At 36.3% G+C, this 15,243-nt stretch overlaps 3 protein-coding genes across 7 annotated transcripts; 2 read left to right on the forward strand and 1 right to left on the reverse strand.

The window, feature by feature from the left end:
• Positions 2,711-5,879, forward strand: LOC104778169 (formamidopyrimidine-DNA glycosylase). 4 transcript variants are annotated; one of them, XM_019243957.1, is made up of 11 exons: positions 2,711-3,059; positions 3,494-3,545; positions 3,634-3,691; positions 3,777-3,845; positions 3,932-4,057; positions 4,281-4,331; positions 4,497-4,574; positions 4,689-4,788; positions 4,861-4,950; positions 5,147-5,181; positions 5,283-5,879. In XM_019243957.1, exons 1-11 carry the CDS (start codon positions 2,831-2,833, stop codon positions 5,676-5,678), a joined length of 1,284 nt encoding a protein of 427 aa, XP_019099502.1. In that variant the 5' UTR covers positions 2,711-2,830; the 3' UTR covers positions 5,679-5,879. The 4 variants fall into 4 exon arrangements, with proteins under 4 accessions (XP_019099502.1, XP_010500852.1, XP_019099501.1 ...); XM_010502550.2 differs by lacking the exon at positions 4,861-4,950; XM_010502549.2 differs by lacking the exon at positions 4,689-4,788 and having other exon boundaries at positions 2,714-3,059; positions 4,848-4,950.
• Positions 4,337-8,067, reverse strand: LOC109124422 (haloalkane dehalogenase 2-like). 2 transcript variants are annotated; one of them, XR_766416.1, is made up of 13 exons: positions 7,765-8,067; positions 7,574-7,649; positions 7,391-7,476; positions 7,209-7,302; positions 7,048-7,124; positions 6,818-6,945; positions 6,598-6,669; positions 6,356-6,426; positions 6,201-6,276; positions 5,976-6,119; positions 5,826-5,893; positions 5,443-5,622; positions 4,337-4,593 (listed from the first exon to the last, which is right to left on the reverse strand). XR_766416.1 is itself a non-coding variant. In XM_010502548.2 (12 exons), the coding sequence occupies exons 1-11, from the start codon at positions 8,041-8,043 to the stop codon at positions 5,854-5,856; spliced, it is 1,143 nt and encodes a 380-aa protein (XP_010500850.1). In that variant the 5' UTR covers positions 8,044-8,067; the 3' UTR covers positions 4,357-4,593; positions 5,826-5,853. The 2 variants fall into 2 exon arrangements, 1 of the variants encoding a protein (XP_010500850.1); XM_010502548.2 differs by lacking the exon at positions 5,443-5,622 and having other exon boundaries at positions 4,357-4,593.
• LOC104778170 (protein FAR1-RELATED SEQUENCE 6) lies at positions 11,892-15,243 on the forward strand. The gene is made up of 2 exons (XM_010502551.2): positions 11,892-12,158; positions 13,068-15,243. Exons 1-2 carry the CDS (start codon positions 12,129-12,131, stop codon positions 15,168-15,170), a joined length of 2,133 nt encoding a protein of 710 aa, XP_010500853.1. The 5' UTR covers positions 11,892-12,128; the 3' UTR covers positions 15,171-15,243.

The following is a 15,243-nucleotide window of genomic DNA, read 5'->3' on the forward strand; positions in this document are numbered from 1 at the left end:
CCAATGTGTAGCCTTGGAGAAATGGTCATGAAGTCGCTCCTACCGTAACGTAACCGATGAGGTCAAATTCTGGTTGGAACTGAAGCTATCCCAATCATCAAAACTAAATATCTACCATAAAGAAAGACAGTACGTGCATTATCTATAGTGATTTGTTATCGTTGTTAATTATGATGAGTACACTAGCGTGACTAGCTCGTGAATAAGTTATCTACATAGTTTCGTTTCTTCACTTTTGTGATGGTACTACTACCAAACTGTGGTAACTTTTTTTATATAAATATATAATTATTACTTTACAAGCCATCCAATTCGTTAGTAGACCAAAGATTAACGTATATATAATGATCAATATATGCATAGTAAGAAGCAAAAGATGGAACGTAAATTAGAAACACCAATTTGCTAACGAGAAAATGTGATTAATTACGTATACTATATTTTTTTATTCTTATTGTTCAACTATTCCCTTGTCCTATGTAAAGTTTGCTTCAATCAATGAACTTACCATTTTATAATAAAAGAGAAAAAGAAAGACGACATTAATTAGATATATGGTTCACTTCACACATATTGATAATCGAGTTCTTGCACTCAAAAACACATATGTTCCTTCATTAATTATTAGTGAGTAGTGACCAACCAAACATTTTCGCCTTGTGATCGAGCTAGAGAGAAAAATCTTTAAATGTGTGTATTCCATATTACTTTTGACTAGGTATAAATATTTTCATACAAATTTTAAATTCATAAGTATACATTAGAATAATATTATTTTAAATATATAATTTATGTGTGCACATTATTGATATTACATGCAAATACCATATACTAGGATGCTTTTAGTTTAGATTATTATGTGTATATTAATTAGATGTATCTATCATGGAACAGGAAATACATCGCTTTCGTCCCATTTCCGGTCTGTCCTTTCTCCTCTAGTCTCTTCCTCTATGTATCAGATTTTTCTTATGAATGAATTTTCCAGTCCTATGATCTGTCTGTGAATGCAATTCAAATGGGTTTATGTCCAGTATTGACCATTCATTTTTTTATTCTACATGTTAACTTACCCTAATGTTCTTCGTAATTTTTTAACGAAATCATGAATCATTTTGAAATTAAAACAAACAGAACCCGTGGAAGAAGAAATGAAAAACATGTAAGTGTTTATCTGAAAATTAATCATCCAAGTATGACGTACAGAGTTAAAAGAAAAAAAAATTATTTGTGTAAATTTAAATATAATGAAAGATATAAAAATTTGAAATAGACACTTATGTATTTTTGTTCAAAAAAAAAAAAGACACTTATGCATTTTTGTTTTAAATATGTATAAATATAATTAAAATTATTTATTTTCAAAATTGAAATAGACACTTATGTATTTGTAACCGTGGAAAAAAATATTTTTCATATAAAGTTGAAGTTCTTAAATTGATTTAGATTATAACGTTTAGTTGTATAAAAATAGAAACTAATACCAGTTACCCTTATTTGTCCCGTCTCGAGAAAGGTAGTCGTGATCTTAGAAACGGGTAAAGGATACTATAATTCTATTAACCATGAATAAAGATCAAGTATTAAATATTCATGTTTTAATATTTGTCCCGTTACCAAATTTATTATTCGATACGTAAATATCTACTTTTTAATGTTTATAATATTATCATATATTATAAATATAACTTAAAGTGATTTATACTTTGCAACATAAAAAAATTTCATGTTATACTACAGGGTGCGATAATATAAAAATGTTCCCGGCAAAAAATTATGACAAGAACATTTGCACCAAAAACATTTCCCGAAATTCCTCAAAAAACCTTGTAAATCTTGAAAAACCCTTTATAAATCATTTGAAAATCTTTTAAAAACTCTTGTTGATTTCAATATTTTTCAAATAAAAGTAAAATGGTCAATAAAAATTAATAGAAGTCAAAATTGAAAAAATCAAAAAAAGTTTATTTATGAAAAATGATATCTACAGAAATAGATATCCTTATTCAAAGATTAACAACTGTTAATCTTGGGATTACTAGTTCAATAAGGATATGCATATTATTCTTATGTCTTAGTTTAGCTATACTGAATTCAATAATTAATTTCTCGTGTTAATTTAATAGAACACGAGAAAGAAAAGTAGGATCAAGATGTAATCTATTAATTACTTTGCAAATAGATATTTTTATTTATTGCTTTTTCTTATTGATTTTCGGTTGAGAATTATTAATTACTTTGCCCTAACCTTTTTTCAAAATTTACTACTACTAAAAGGGACTATTTGAACCCGCTTCTTGTATCCACCTCAGCAAACTCCAAATTCATCTTAGAGCATACCACATCATCTACCTCTTTCTCAATGCAACAATTAACAGCTACAAATTAACCAAGCGACATCTTGCAAAAAAGAAAAAAACATTTAAGTATATAATTTTAAAATAAAATTTTATGATTTCATTATAAATTTGTGCATTAGTTATTGTAAAACATTATAAACTCATTATTTAAATATCTAAATAACAAAAATAATAATTTATTGACTAAAGAAATAATCGATATATAAAAAAAAAGCAGAAAATAATTATATTAGATAGATTATAATCAAATTAGACAGAGATAATTAGATGATTGATGTTATGCAGAAATTACTCATTCGACGGGAATTAGTTATTAATGAAGGCAAAAGAAGATGTTTACAGTTTTACGGGATACATATATACATAACTAGTATAGTTAGTGTTTTAGTTATAGTATTTTTGTTGGTCATACCGCGCCAAGGGGAGCAAAAGAGAACAAAAAGCCTAATTTCGCCGACGAGAAGAAAACGATGCCGGAGCTACCGGAGGTAGAGGCGGCGAGGAGAGCAATAGAGGAAAATTGTCTTGGAAAGAAGATAAAGCGAGTCATCATCGCCGACGACACCAAAGTGATCGATGGAATCTTGCCGTCCGATTTCGAAAACTCAATCCTCGGCAAAACCATCGTCTCTGCTCGCCGAAAGGGCAAAAACCTCTGGCTCGAGTTAGATTCCCCGCCATTCCCTTCTTTCCAATTCGGTAATTACAAATTTAGGGTTTTACCCTCTCCCCGTTCTACTATCTTAAAGTTCAGGACTTTTGATGGAATCAAATCACATCAGGACTGTTCGTAGTTCAATACTAGACGACCTTTTTGATTTGATTCATATAAAAAAGGGAGTGAAAGTGTTAAGCTTTATTGTAATTTACAACTTAGATTGGTTTTGGTTCTGTGAGTGTTCTTTAGGTATCTAAAATTCAGGGTTTTACTTTTCCATTTTATCTAAAATTCAGGACATTTGATGGAATTAATGTACATCAAAATCGGACATTTGTTAAAATTCAGGACTGTTTAGAGTTCAATGCTAAACCTTTTTGCTTTGATTCTTTAAAAAGAAGTGAAACTGTTTGGCTTTATTGTTTCGTAAAACGTACATTTGGTTTTGATTTTGTTTATTTGTGTGTTCTTCCAGGTATGGCTGGTGCTATTTATATCAAAGGCGTTGCAGTTACTAAGTATAAGAGGTGAGGTTTAGGGAGTCTTTATTACATTTGCTTTGTTAAGTATAAGATTCATTGGATGAGATTGATATGTATTACAATATTTGTTTAGGTCTGCTGTAAAGGACACAGAGGAGTGGCCATCTAAGTACTCAAAGTTCTTCGTCGAGGTTGAGAAATTTATAGTTTTCCTTAAACTGATCACGAACCTGAAAAATGTGCTTTAATCACAATGGATTATGATTTTGTGTACAGCTTGATGATGGTCTGGAGCTTTCATTTACTGATAAGAGGAGATTTGCCAAAGTTCGACTTCTAGCAAATGTATAAATGCTTAGATCTTGAGTTATTTTGCTTTAGTATAAGCTTCGCTGCAGATACTTAGTGATTGTTTATGTATGCTATTGCAGCCAACTTCTGTGCGTCCGATATCAGAGCTTGGTCCTGATGCATTATTGGAGCCTATGACAGTTGAGGAATTTGCTGAAAGCTTAGCTAAAAAGAAAATAACCATAAAACCTCTACTCCTTGATCAGGTTCAGAGTTTAAATTCAGTTTTCTTTCATTTTTGTGCATCTGTGTAGATCTTTCTTGTCCTAAACACTTATCACAACAATTAAAAGTTGGCTATTATGACATTTTAAAGCCTGCCGTCGAAATGATCTTCTTTTATATTGCAAAGCTTTTATTATAGTTGTGTTCCTCTCTTTTATATAAAAGTTCTCATTTACAGGATTATGTATCTCTTCCATTTTGCAGGGTTTTGTTTCAGGTATTGGGAATTGGATCGCTGATGAAGTGCTGTACCAAGTAAGTAAGCTTTACACTCTTACACTTGAAATGAAGTAAACATCTATGTAACCACACATTTGATTCACAAAGTATCCACTTTTGATCTCAACTCTGTACATTTGATGACTGAAGAAACTGTTTACATGCTGTGCGAGTAATTCTAATAGTCTTTGTTTTTCTCAGGCCAGAATCCACCCGTTGCAGACTGCTTCTAGCCTCTCCAAAGAGCAATGTGAAGCTTTGCACACATCCATCAAAGAGGTAACTCTTAAAACATTACCTACAAAACATGGGATTGACAAAGGCTCTGTTATTATGCATGATGCATTGCGTATTGGGGGATTTAGAAAGAAAGAAAAAAATCCGCATTTGTAGGTCATTCAACATGCGGTTCAAGTCAGTGCTGATAGCAAAGAGTTTCCTGTTGAATGGTTATTTCATTTTCGGTGGGGAAAAAAACCAGGGAAAGTTAATGGTAAGCTTTTCCGACCCATCTTTCTATAATCTTGATGAAGGGAAAATGGGTTCTTGCAGGTGATAGAAAAAGCTGTGGAAGTTGATGCAGACAGTAGTCAGTTTCCTAGTAACTGGATTTTTCATGATAGGGAAAAGAAGCCAGGAAAGGCCTTTGTTGATGGTTTGAATCCCCAATTTCACACTCAAAACTCTTTATCCACCTGCAACAGTTCATAAAGACTTCTGATATATTGATCTTCAACCTCCAACTGCAGTTGATAATCCCAATGATAATGGCTTAAATGTTATGAGAGTGAATTGTCATTTGTTTGGTTTATATAGTTGGTAGTAAAGTCTTTTTTGGTTATGTTATGCAGGGAAGAAGATTGATTTCATCACTGCTGGTGGAAGGGTAAGTATATCTATGCGTTGTTAGGTGTTGTTCTTTGTGTGTGATTGTTTTGTGTAGTGAACTGAAGAACTGTTTTTGTATTTGGTTCTTTTTATTTGTAGACAACAGCTTATGTTCCAGAGCTGCAGAAACTTTCTGGGAAAGACGCAGAGAAAGCAGCCAAGGTTAGACCGGGTAAACGAGGTGTGAAATCCAAAGAAGACGATGGAGGTGGAGAAGTAGATGAACAAGAATCTGAAAAAGAAGATGAAAGTGCTATACCGAAGAAAGGACAGAAACCAAGGGGTGTTCGTGGTAAGAAGCCTGCACCAAAGACGAAAACAGAAGAGAGTGACGAGGAGGACGATGATGCTGATGCTGATGGTGGAGATGATAGCGAGGCTGAAGAGAAAGTTGTGAAAACGAGAGGTCGTGGTAGAAAGCCTGCGGTGAAGAGGAAACCTGAAGAGAAACCTACTAGCCAAGTTGGTAAGAAGCCAAAGGGAAGAAAAAGTTGAGAGAACCGAGTGGCTCCAAGATGTTTTTTGGTGTGGGCAGCGAACACTTTTCCCATTTTTTGTAAGAAAGTATAAGGGATGCCTATTAAGAGTTTGTGATGCTACTATTGCTAGTTTATTTTGGCTGTTACAAGGCTTTGTGATTACCTTTTTCCTTGTTTGCTAGATTTAAAAGTCAGAAAAATGCTCGGAGGGCAGCAACTACTTTCTCTGGCCTGTATACAAAAATCAAAATTTCAGAAAGATTCAGAAAAACCAAAGCAGTTCAGAGCAGAGCAGTATTGTGTATTCTCATACCAGTCTTCTTGAGGTAAATGCCCAGCACCTTCAATGAGCCGAAGCTTGACATTTTCGGGATTCTGTTTCTCAAATTCCTCAGCTATAGATTGAGGCAGGTATTTATCAGCTATCCCCCAAGCCAGAAGAATGGGTTTATTCCAGCTGCAAAGGAACCAAATCTCAACAAAAGTACCAAGCCTATCTGTAGCCGTGGGAATTTGAAAAAGGTTAAAATGCACATACCTGCCTGATGAAAACCCATTTGCAATTTGACTCAAGGTGTCTCCAAAGTTGATCTTTTTCGCCGTCTCGAGCAAGGCTGCAAAGGAACCATCATAATAAGAAACTAGAGTAACGTGTATCATGCTCCATTCATTAAACTTGGTTTAGAGACGTACCAAACCCAGGTCCTCCGCTTGACAAATATGGTAGACGATAGACATCAGCTTTCTCATTCTTCAGGACGTACCTATCAAAACAGATATAGAGTAAGAAGACATTGTCCGGTCAAAGCCTCTACTAATATCATTTTGAAGCTGAGGTAAGACAATAGCCAGTATCCATATCTTTTTTCTCTAGAATCGAAAAAATTAGATAACTATATAAATTCCACATGAGTATAAGTTAATTTGATACATACGGGCTACCTCCTTCAATGAACCGCTCAGCCAAGATAGCATTTTGGCAAGTGAATTCACCAAAGAGGGGAATCCTGCATCAGAAAACAAAATGACACACAAGTATGTTGTGAGTTGTGGATGCATTGTATGTACCTCAGCTGAACAGATAAGCAAGGCTGATGCTTCCACAAAAGGTTTACACGCAATTAGAGTGGTCAAATATGGCAAAAGAGTTGGCACCTCAGCTGCTTAAATAATCCAGGAACTGGGGATGAAACAGTCAGTGGACTATTAAGAATCGCAATTTTGTCAACCTTGCTAAAGTTTTTCAACGCCCATGTTAAACCATATGAACCTACAAGAAATCCCTTGGGAGACCACAACAAATTCAGACATAAGATATATGTTCAGTCTTGATGAACTGTTAACGTATGATGCAGAGATGATGGGATCAGTACGAACATCCGAACCTGAACAACAAGAAAGAAAGGAGACTTGACCTCTAGCACTTCCAGCAGTTTATCAAACGACTCATGGTACTCTTTCTCTGAAAAGATTCAAAACTTATTAGAAACAAAAGAACCAATGCATATATATACTGACTGGTTTCGTAATTCACAAATCAACAAACCTGTGTAGTTAAAACCATATCCTGGCTGCGGCTTGTCACTGAATCCGAATCCTATCCAGTCAGGTGCATAGCAATGAAATCCAGCATTTGACATCTATTACACACAGAAAAATCCATAAAAGATTCAAAAACATACTCAAAACCACATATAGACACATGATTCAAGATTCAAAGTGTAGCACCTCAGACATGACAGTCCGGTAACTAAAAGACTGAGTTGGAGCTCCATGAAGAAAGACAACGGTTCCTCGACGACTCTCCTTTGATCCTAGCGTAAACAAAAGAAAGAAGAATTGATTAATCAGTGATCGTTCAACACAACCGATGAAGCAAAGATGGAAAACACAGTAACTAATCTTTTTTACCAGTCTCTCTCACAAACCATCTAAGCTTCCCAGATCTGATAGTTGAACCATACTCCTTTCCTTTATCTTCAGTCCTCTTAAAACCCACAACAAAACAGCTTAAATATATCAAAAAACAAGAATCATAATTTGAACTTCAAGAACTCAATTACAGTTCAAGATTTGAACTGAGAAGGTTCTGTGAAACTTACGTATAGCATTTGACCGACGTTACCGTCTTCTGCCGGAGACTCCGGTAACTGAATTGCGCTCCGGCTAGACGGGTTGTCAGTAACGAAACCAAACGGGTTGAAAGACGGATCCTCGTCATCGCCACCACCGCTGTTTCCATTCTCCGGCGTCGCGTTGACGACGGAGAAGCGGAGTTTCGAAGGCGTAGTAGCAGTGATTCTAGAAGCGGTGGGTTTTGTGGCGACGGTGGAGGAGAAGGAGAATGTGTGGAGCAGAGGAAGAGGAGAGAGCAGAGACATTTTTTTTTGCTTTTTCGATTGGTCCAAAGTAAAAAAGCGTTAAGTTTCCTCTATTTATATATCCGCCCAAAAAAGGAATAAACATAATATTTACTGGTTGGTTTCTGATGTAATCACAATTGAGGAGGGTAAAATCATAAAATTGTTACACAAATGCCAGTTAGATTATAATATTCAAAGACGAATTACTGTTGACAAATTGAGTCTTTTGGCCATTACTTTGTGATATAATACAGGTTTTTAGTTTCGGATGATTTAACAATGATTAATTATGTTAGTGAAAATTGGTTAGAAAAATTGCAAAATTATTAAATAGAAAACATTTGATTTCGGGTTCTAATTAGTTGAGTGCAGTTGATTGTCTAATCAATTTGAATTTTTAGCTTACTTTTCGAATTTCATTCTAAAATCGGTTTCAAATTGTACATAATAATGATGCAGCATATAGAAACTTAGTTTTAGCAAATTATATGGAACACCAAAATCCAATTAGCAAAAAAAAAAAAAAAAAAAAAAAAAACACTACAGGTTAAATGATGAGTAAAAGACGGTTTACGGCTTTTGGGGGACTTGGTCTTCCGGGTTCGGTGTGGGTTTAGGGTTGCCACTGACCTTATCAGAGCTACAAGGTCTAGAAGCATCAGAGCTAGGGGGTGGACATTTAACTCTCCTATCTCTCGCAGCTTTCTTCAACTTGGCACAATCAGCAGGAGTCAGTGTACCGAATTGTATACTTCGCACACACTTTCCTGCAGGATATGAGTACCTCTCAAGAAAATTCCTTGTTTCATCTTCTGTAAAGGATCCAAACAAAATTATCTGCCATGCATGCATGAAACAAACAAAAAAAAGGATATCATCAAGTGTCTCGGATATGTACATATTGGCCTATATAAATAAACATGACTACAACAATATCGAAAAACTCGATCAAACACTTATAATAAAAGACAATAACACCATAAAACTAATTAAATCACCTATATATATATTCTTTGGTTAGCTCAATGCAATTAACAATATTGTTCGAGACATTGAGAATCAAACCTTAAGGTAGCAAAAAGAAGAAGCCAACAACATACGAAGTAACTCTCAAGACAGACAAAACAAACAACATACCTTATTATCACTCATATTTAGCCCCTTTAGCAAATACTACAACGCAACGGAGAAAAAATTGAAGAGAGAGAGCTTTTGGGAACTGAGAAATAAATAGGGCTTAGGGTTATTCTTTTATGCTTTCGCTCTTTCGTCAACGCGTCTTTACTATTTATAACATCTCGGTTCGATTGGCCGAACTCATGATGGACTTCGTACGTTAAAGCCCAAATGAGCCCTTTAATTATTATTTTTATAAAAGGGGTACATTATTATATGTCGGTGTCACTCTCCACTGTTGTTGAGTTCGTGAGCCGCCGTTGCCGGTACGTTGTTGTTCTCGGATCCGTGAGTTAAGGAGAAAGAGATCACCGAGGGAAGAATGAACCTAAGAAGGTCTTAACAACCGGAGCCACCAGTCGTCACCACCAGAGTCACCGCTCATTGCCTTCGTTCATGACATTCTTAAGTATGATTATTTAAGAATTAAGACACGATAATGTGATGATATACATGGTTTGAAGATTATTGAGTTGATGCCTAATAACGATACTTGATGACGGGATGAGTGATGATGTTTGATGACTGGTATGAAAGTGATGTTTGGTGATAAAGTTACAAGATAATGTTATGTGTGATAATTTTTTAGTTTTTAAGAGGATCATTAGGGACTGGCACAAAGAACTTTTATGGTGGATTGATCCTGGAAAAATGTCTAGGGTCAACCAGTTAAGTGGATGTTAGAAAGGATCTTGCACTTTAGTAACTACGTGAAAATATATCACACATCTAGAGGGTATGGAGCGAAGTACAATACGAAGCATTAGACCAGTTAGAGCATGATTTTCTAGATCACTGTCAGGGAGCGAAGGTTGTTAGGGAGTAAGAGTTAAGTTCAACTATTTCAACTTTCAAGAGGTTCACAAAGAAAGAGCCCAAGGAAGTCCATGTTTTATATTGATGATTTTCGCAGGTTTCTAAGAGATATTGGCAATATGGTTTAGCTTGTGGAGAAGTCCATGCTTTATATTGTTTAAGGAGGAGACCAAGAACCTCAAGAACGCTCTACAACGGGTAGAGAAAGGCATGTATGTATGTGTAGGAAAAAAAACTCATTATGGAGAGAGGTTATAATTTGGTTTTGAACGAATATTAGCCGTAGTAATAATCAATCCGTCCGGTTTAATGTGATATATATGGTTCTTNCTGGTATGAAAGTGATGTTTGGTGATAAAGTTACAAGATAATGTTATGTGTGATAATTTTTTAGTTTTTAAGAGGATCATTAGGGACTGGCACAAAGAACTTTTATGGTGGATTGATCCTGGAAAAATGTCTAGGGTCAACCAGTTAAGTGGATGTTAGAAAGGATCTTGCACTTTAGTAACTACGTGAAAATATATCACACATCTAGAGGGTATGGAGCGAAGTACAATACGAAGCATTAGACCAGTTAGAGCATGATTTTCTAGATCACTGTCAGGGAGCGAAGGTTGTTAGGGAGTAAGAGTTAAGTTCAACTATTTCAACTTTCAAGAGGTTCACAAAGAAAGAGCCCAAGGAAGTCCATGTTTTATATTGATGATTTTCGCAGGTTTCTAAGAGATATTGGCAATATGGTTTAGCTTGTGGAGAAGTCCATGCTTTATATTGTTTAAGGAGGAGACCAAGAACCTCAAGAACGCTCTACAACGGGTAGAGAAAGGCATGTATGTATGTGTAGGAAAAAAAACTCATTATGGAGAGAGGTTATAATTTGGTTTTGAACGAATATTAGCCGTAGTAATAATCAATCCGTCCGGTTTAATGTGATATATATGGTTCTTGACTGTGTGGTGCAAAGACTTACCTAACTCTATACATACGATCAAACCACCCAAATTATCACAATTTTATCTGCTTTGGTGTGACATGTATATAATTTGAAAGCATGAAGACTTTGGTTGCTACAAGTCTGGTCTGTAGGACTCTGGAAAAGAGGTTCATACGTAGAATCCGTAACGGTTATCGAGTGACGTGGCTGTTCTTTTAGAGACTCTTTGATTAGAGAACAAGTTATTATCATATATATTACAAAGATTTGGACTTATCATTGTTTAGGAAAGTAGGTCATAGGTGGTATCCTATATATTGTGTTATTGGGCAAACATGTTGTTTGGCCGCTGAAGAAGAATTTTAGAGAATTAAGCGAATAAGTTTTTAGGGTTCTTAGGGATTTTGGTTAGATTAAGAATTGATTAGTGACAAGTCGTGTTGACTGTGTGTAAATCTGATTAAACATATCTTGTAAGATTGTTTAATTGATTCTTAATAAGAAAAGAATGTTTTTTCGAGGCTGCATCTTCGTTTTTACATAATTCACTTTGTTGTCCAACTTATAATGTAAGATCAAATATTCAAGTTTCTATACAATACAATTATGAACTATCTTATGTTAGAAAATGTATTTTTGGGGCATATGAATATCTCAATGTTTATCTTCTTTTTCTCCCATGGTCATCGTATATGATACAAAAGGTATATACCATCCCACTAACGGCAAATATAAAACTCCCTATGGAGGTGATAAAACGACAATGTTTGATTCGAGCTTAGGGTAGACTTGACGATTTAAAACGTTTGGGTCTTTTTTGATATATAATAAAAAATAGAGGGTTTGATGTGTAAGTACGAAGAAACGACAGCGTTTAGTAGCACGTGCTTTGAATCTGTGAAAACCCTAAGGTGTGTGTATCAATGTTGGTGAAAATGCTAGAGTCACCAGTCGAGCCCTCAAAAGACCTTCACCGTCAGAAGAAGAAGCTAAACCGACTTATAAAAAGGTCAATACCCGCGCAAAAAAATCACCATCCCGGGTCGGATCTTTCGTGCAGAACCCGATCCGGATCCATCCCGTACCGATCAGTTTCACGACTCTGCTCCGGCAGTTGAATAAAGCCAAGTGCTTTTCAAAAAAAATTGAGGTAGGAAGAGGAACCAAATCACCAATGGAGAGAAGTGAACCCGTCGATGAAGATGTATGTGATTTCGCTCTCAAGCTCAAGCTTTTAGAATTTTTGGGGTTTGTGATGATCTTGCATTTGATTTCACTAGGGTTGAGTATGATTTTTGTTAAATGGGTTCACTAGTTTGATACCATAGTTGGTGATGATAAAGTTTATAGCTTTTTCACATTGGGGTTGCAAAGTTTGTGTGTTTTAATCATCATCATTAGATGATGTATTGTGTTACAGGTGCAGGCATCTGAGTATCTACAGAACGACGAGATTCTTGAAAGAGATGATCCAATGTCAGATGGTGGATGCACTTTACGGATAGGTGATGATGATGAAGCTTTAGTTTGTAGTAGTGATCATGAGATTGATGTTGGATTTTGTCAAAACCAAGAGAGAAAGAGCGTGGATAATGCGACCACCGGAGAGTTTGATGAACAGAGCGGTTTACTTGTTGAGAGAAAAGAATTCGAAGCCCCTTTGGTTGGGATGGAGTTTGAGTCTTATGATGATGCTTATAACTACTATAACTGTTATGCTACTGAAGTTGGATTTAGAGTAAGAGTGAAGAATTCGTGGTTTAAGCGGCGTAGTAAAGAGAAGTATGGTGCGGTGCTTTGCTGTAGTAGTCAAGGTTTCAAGAGGATTAACGATGTGAATCGTGTTAGAAAGGAAACTCGAACTGGTTGCCCTGCAATGATTAGAATGAGGCAGGTGGATTCTACGAGGTGGCGGGTACTTGAAGTTACACTTGNTTTGGGGTTTGTGATGATCTTGCATTTGATTTCACTAGGGTTGAGTATGATTTTTGTTAAATGGGTTCACTAGTTTGATACCATAGTTGGTGATGATAAAGTTTATAGCTTTTTCACATTGGGGTTGCAAAGTTTGTGTGTTTTAATCATCATCATTAGATGATGTATTGTGTTACAGGTGCAGGCATCTGAGTATTTACAGAACGACGAGATTCTTGAAAGAGATGATCCAATGTCAGATGGTGGATGCACTTTACGGATAGGTGATGATGATGAAGCTTTAGTTTGTAGTAGTGATCATGAGATTGATGTTGGATTTTGTCAAAACCAAGAGAGAAAGAGCGAGGATGATGTGACCACGGAAGAGTTTGATGAACAGAGCGGTTTACTTGTTGAGAGAAAAGAATTCGAAGCCCCTGCGGTTGGGATGGAGTTTGAGTCTTATGATGATGCTTATAACTACTATAACTGTTACGCTACTGAAGTTGGATTTAGAGTAAGAGTGAAGAATTCGTGGTTTAAGCGGCGTAGTAAAGAGAAGTATGGTGCGGTGCTTTGCTGTAGTAGCCAAGGTTTCAAGAGGATTAACGATGTGAATCGTGTTAGAAAGGAAACTAGAACTGGTTGCCCTGCAATGATTAGAATGAGGCAGGTGGATTCTAAGAGGTGGCGGGTGCTTGAAGTTACACTTGATCATAACCATTTGCTCGGTTCCAAGTTGTATAAATCTGTTAAAAGGAATGGGACCAAGAGGAAATGTGTATCTAGCCCTGTCTCAGATGCTAAGACGATTAAGCTTTACCGGGCACGTGTGATGGATACTGTGGACAACGTGAACCCAAGTTTTACTCTTAAGAAACAATTTCAGAACTCCGCTGGTTCACCCGATTTGCTGAACCTTAAGAAAGGAGACTCTGCATCAATCTACAACTACTTTTGCCGTATGCAATTGACAAATCCCACTTTTTTTTACCTGATGGATGTGAACGATGAAGGTCAACTAAGGAATGTGTTTTGGGCAGATGCTTTCTCTAAAGTCTCTTGCAGTTACTTTGGTGATGTCATCTTCATCGACAATTCTTATATATCCGGAAAGTTCGAGATTCCACTGGTGACATTTACCGGAGTGAATCACCATGGGAAAACTACATTGCTTAGTTGTGGTCTTCTTGCTGGAGAGACAATGGAATCTTACCATTGGTTGCTCAAAGTATGGCTCAGTGTCATGAAGTGTTCTCCTCAAACCATTGTCACAGACAGATGCAAGCCTTTAGAAGCTGCGATCTCTCAAGTGTTCCCAGGATCTCATCACCGATTCAGTCTGACACATATAATGAGGAAAATTCCCGAGAAGTTAGGAGGGTTACATAACTATGATGGCGTGAGGAAGGCATTTACCAAAGCAGTTTACGAAACCTTAAAAGTTGTTGAATTTGAAGCAGCTTGGGGGTTCATGGTTCACAACTTTGGGATTGTCGACAACGAATGGCTCCGTTCCTTGTATGAAGAGCGAGTTAAATGGGCTCCGGTTTATCTCAAAGACACGTTTTTTGCAGGAATCGCCGCTGCTCATCCTGGAGAAACCCTGAATCCATTTTTCGAGAGGTATGTTCACAAGCAAACACCGTTGAAAGAGTTTCTTGATAAGTACGAGCTAGCTCTTCAAAAGAAGCACAAGGAAGAAACTCTCAGCGACATGGAGTCTCTCAACTCAAACACAGCCGAGCTTAAAACAAAGTGTTCCTTCGAGACTCAGCTCTCAAGAATCTACACGAGAAACATGTTCAAGAAATTCCAAGTAGAGATAGAAGAAATGTACTCATGTTTCAGCACAACACAGATTCACGTGGATGGGCCTTTGGTTATCTTCCTTGTGAAAGAACGTGTCCAAGCCGAATCCAACAGAAGAGAAATCAGAGATTTCGAGGTTCTGTACAACAGATCAGTTGGTGAAGTACGGTGCATATGTAGCTGCTTCAACTTCTACGGATACTTATGCAGACATGCTCTCTGTGTTCTCAATTTCAATGGCGTTGAAGATTTACCTTTGCGTTATATTCTACCGCGGTGGAGAAAAGACTACAAAAGGATCCACTTCGCCGGTAATGCCTTGACAGGTTTTGTCGATGGCACAGACCGAAATCAATGGTTTGATCAGTTGTATAAAAACGCTCTTCAGGTAGTTGAAGAAGGAGCATTTTCTTTGGATCATTATAAAGTAGCACTGCAAGCTCTTCAACAGTCTTTGGACAAAGTTAATAGTGTAGAGGAAAAACAATAGTAGCGTTTTATACAAGGATTTGTAAAACTATATATCTGTATATAAAACAAGAAAAAAGAATCTTATTTTTATT

The sequence above is a fragment of the Camelina sativa genome, chromosome 3 (genome assembly GCF_000633955.1).
Source record: "Camelina sativa cultivar DH55 chromosome 3, Cs, whole genome shotgun sequence".
NCBI classification, from domain to species: domain Eukaryota; kingdom Viridiplantae; phylum Streptophyta; class Magnoliopsida; order Brassicales; family Brassicaceae; genus Camelina; species Camelina sativa.

Excerpts from the sequence above, each read along its gene's own strand:
- LOC104778169 (XM_019243957.1), top strand. The coding sequence starts at position 2,831 with ATGCCGGAGCTACCGGAGGTAGAGGCGGCGAGGAGAGCAATAGAGGAA. Across the intron at positions 3,846-3,931 it reads AAGTTCGACTTCTAGCAAAT|CCAACTTCTGTGCGTCCGAT; the intron begins GTATAAATGCTT and ends ATGCTATTGCAG. Across the intron at positions 4,951-5,146 it reads AGGAAAGGCCTTTGTTGATG|GGAAGAAGATTGATTTCATC; the intron begins GTTTGAATCCCC and ends TATGTTATGCAG.
- LOC109124422 (XM_010502548.2), bottom strand. The coding sequence starts at position 8,043 with ATGTCTCTGCTCTCTCCTCTTCCTCTGCTCCACACATTCTCCTTCTCC. Across the intron at positions 7,650-7,764 it reads ACGTCGGTCAAATGCTATAC|AGGACTGAAGATAAAGGAAA; the intron begins GTAAGTTTCACA and ends GTGGGTTTTAAG. Across the intron at positions 6,120-6,200 it reads AATGGGTTTTCATCAGGCAG|CTGGAATAAACCCATTCTTC; the intron begins GTATGTGCATTT and ends GTTCCTTTGCAG.
- LOC104778170 (XM_010502551.2), top strand. The coding sequence starts at position 12,129 with ATGGAGAGAAGTGAACCCGTCGATGAAGAT. Across the intron at positions 12,159-13,067 it reads GTGAACCCGTCGATGAAGAT|GTGCAGGCATCTGAGTATTT; the intron begins GTATGTGATTTC and ends ATTGTGTTACAG.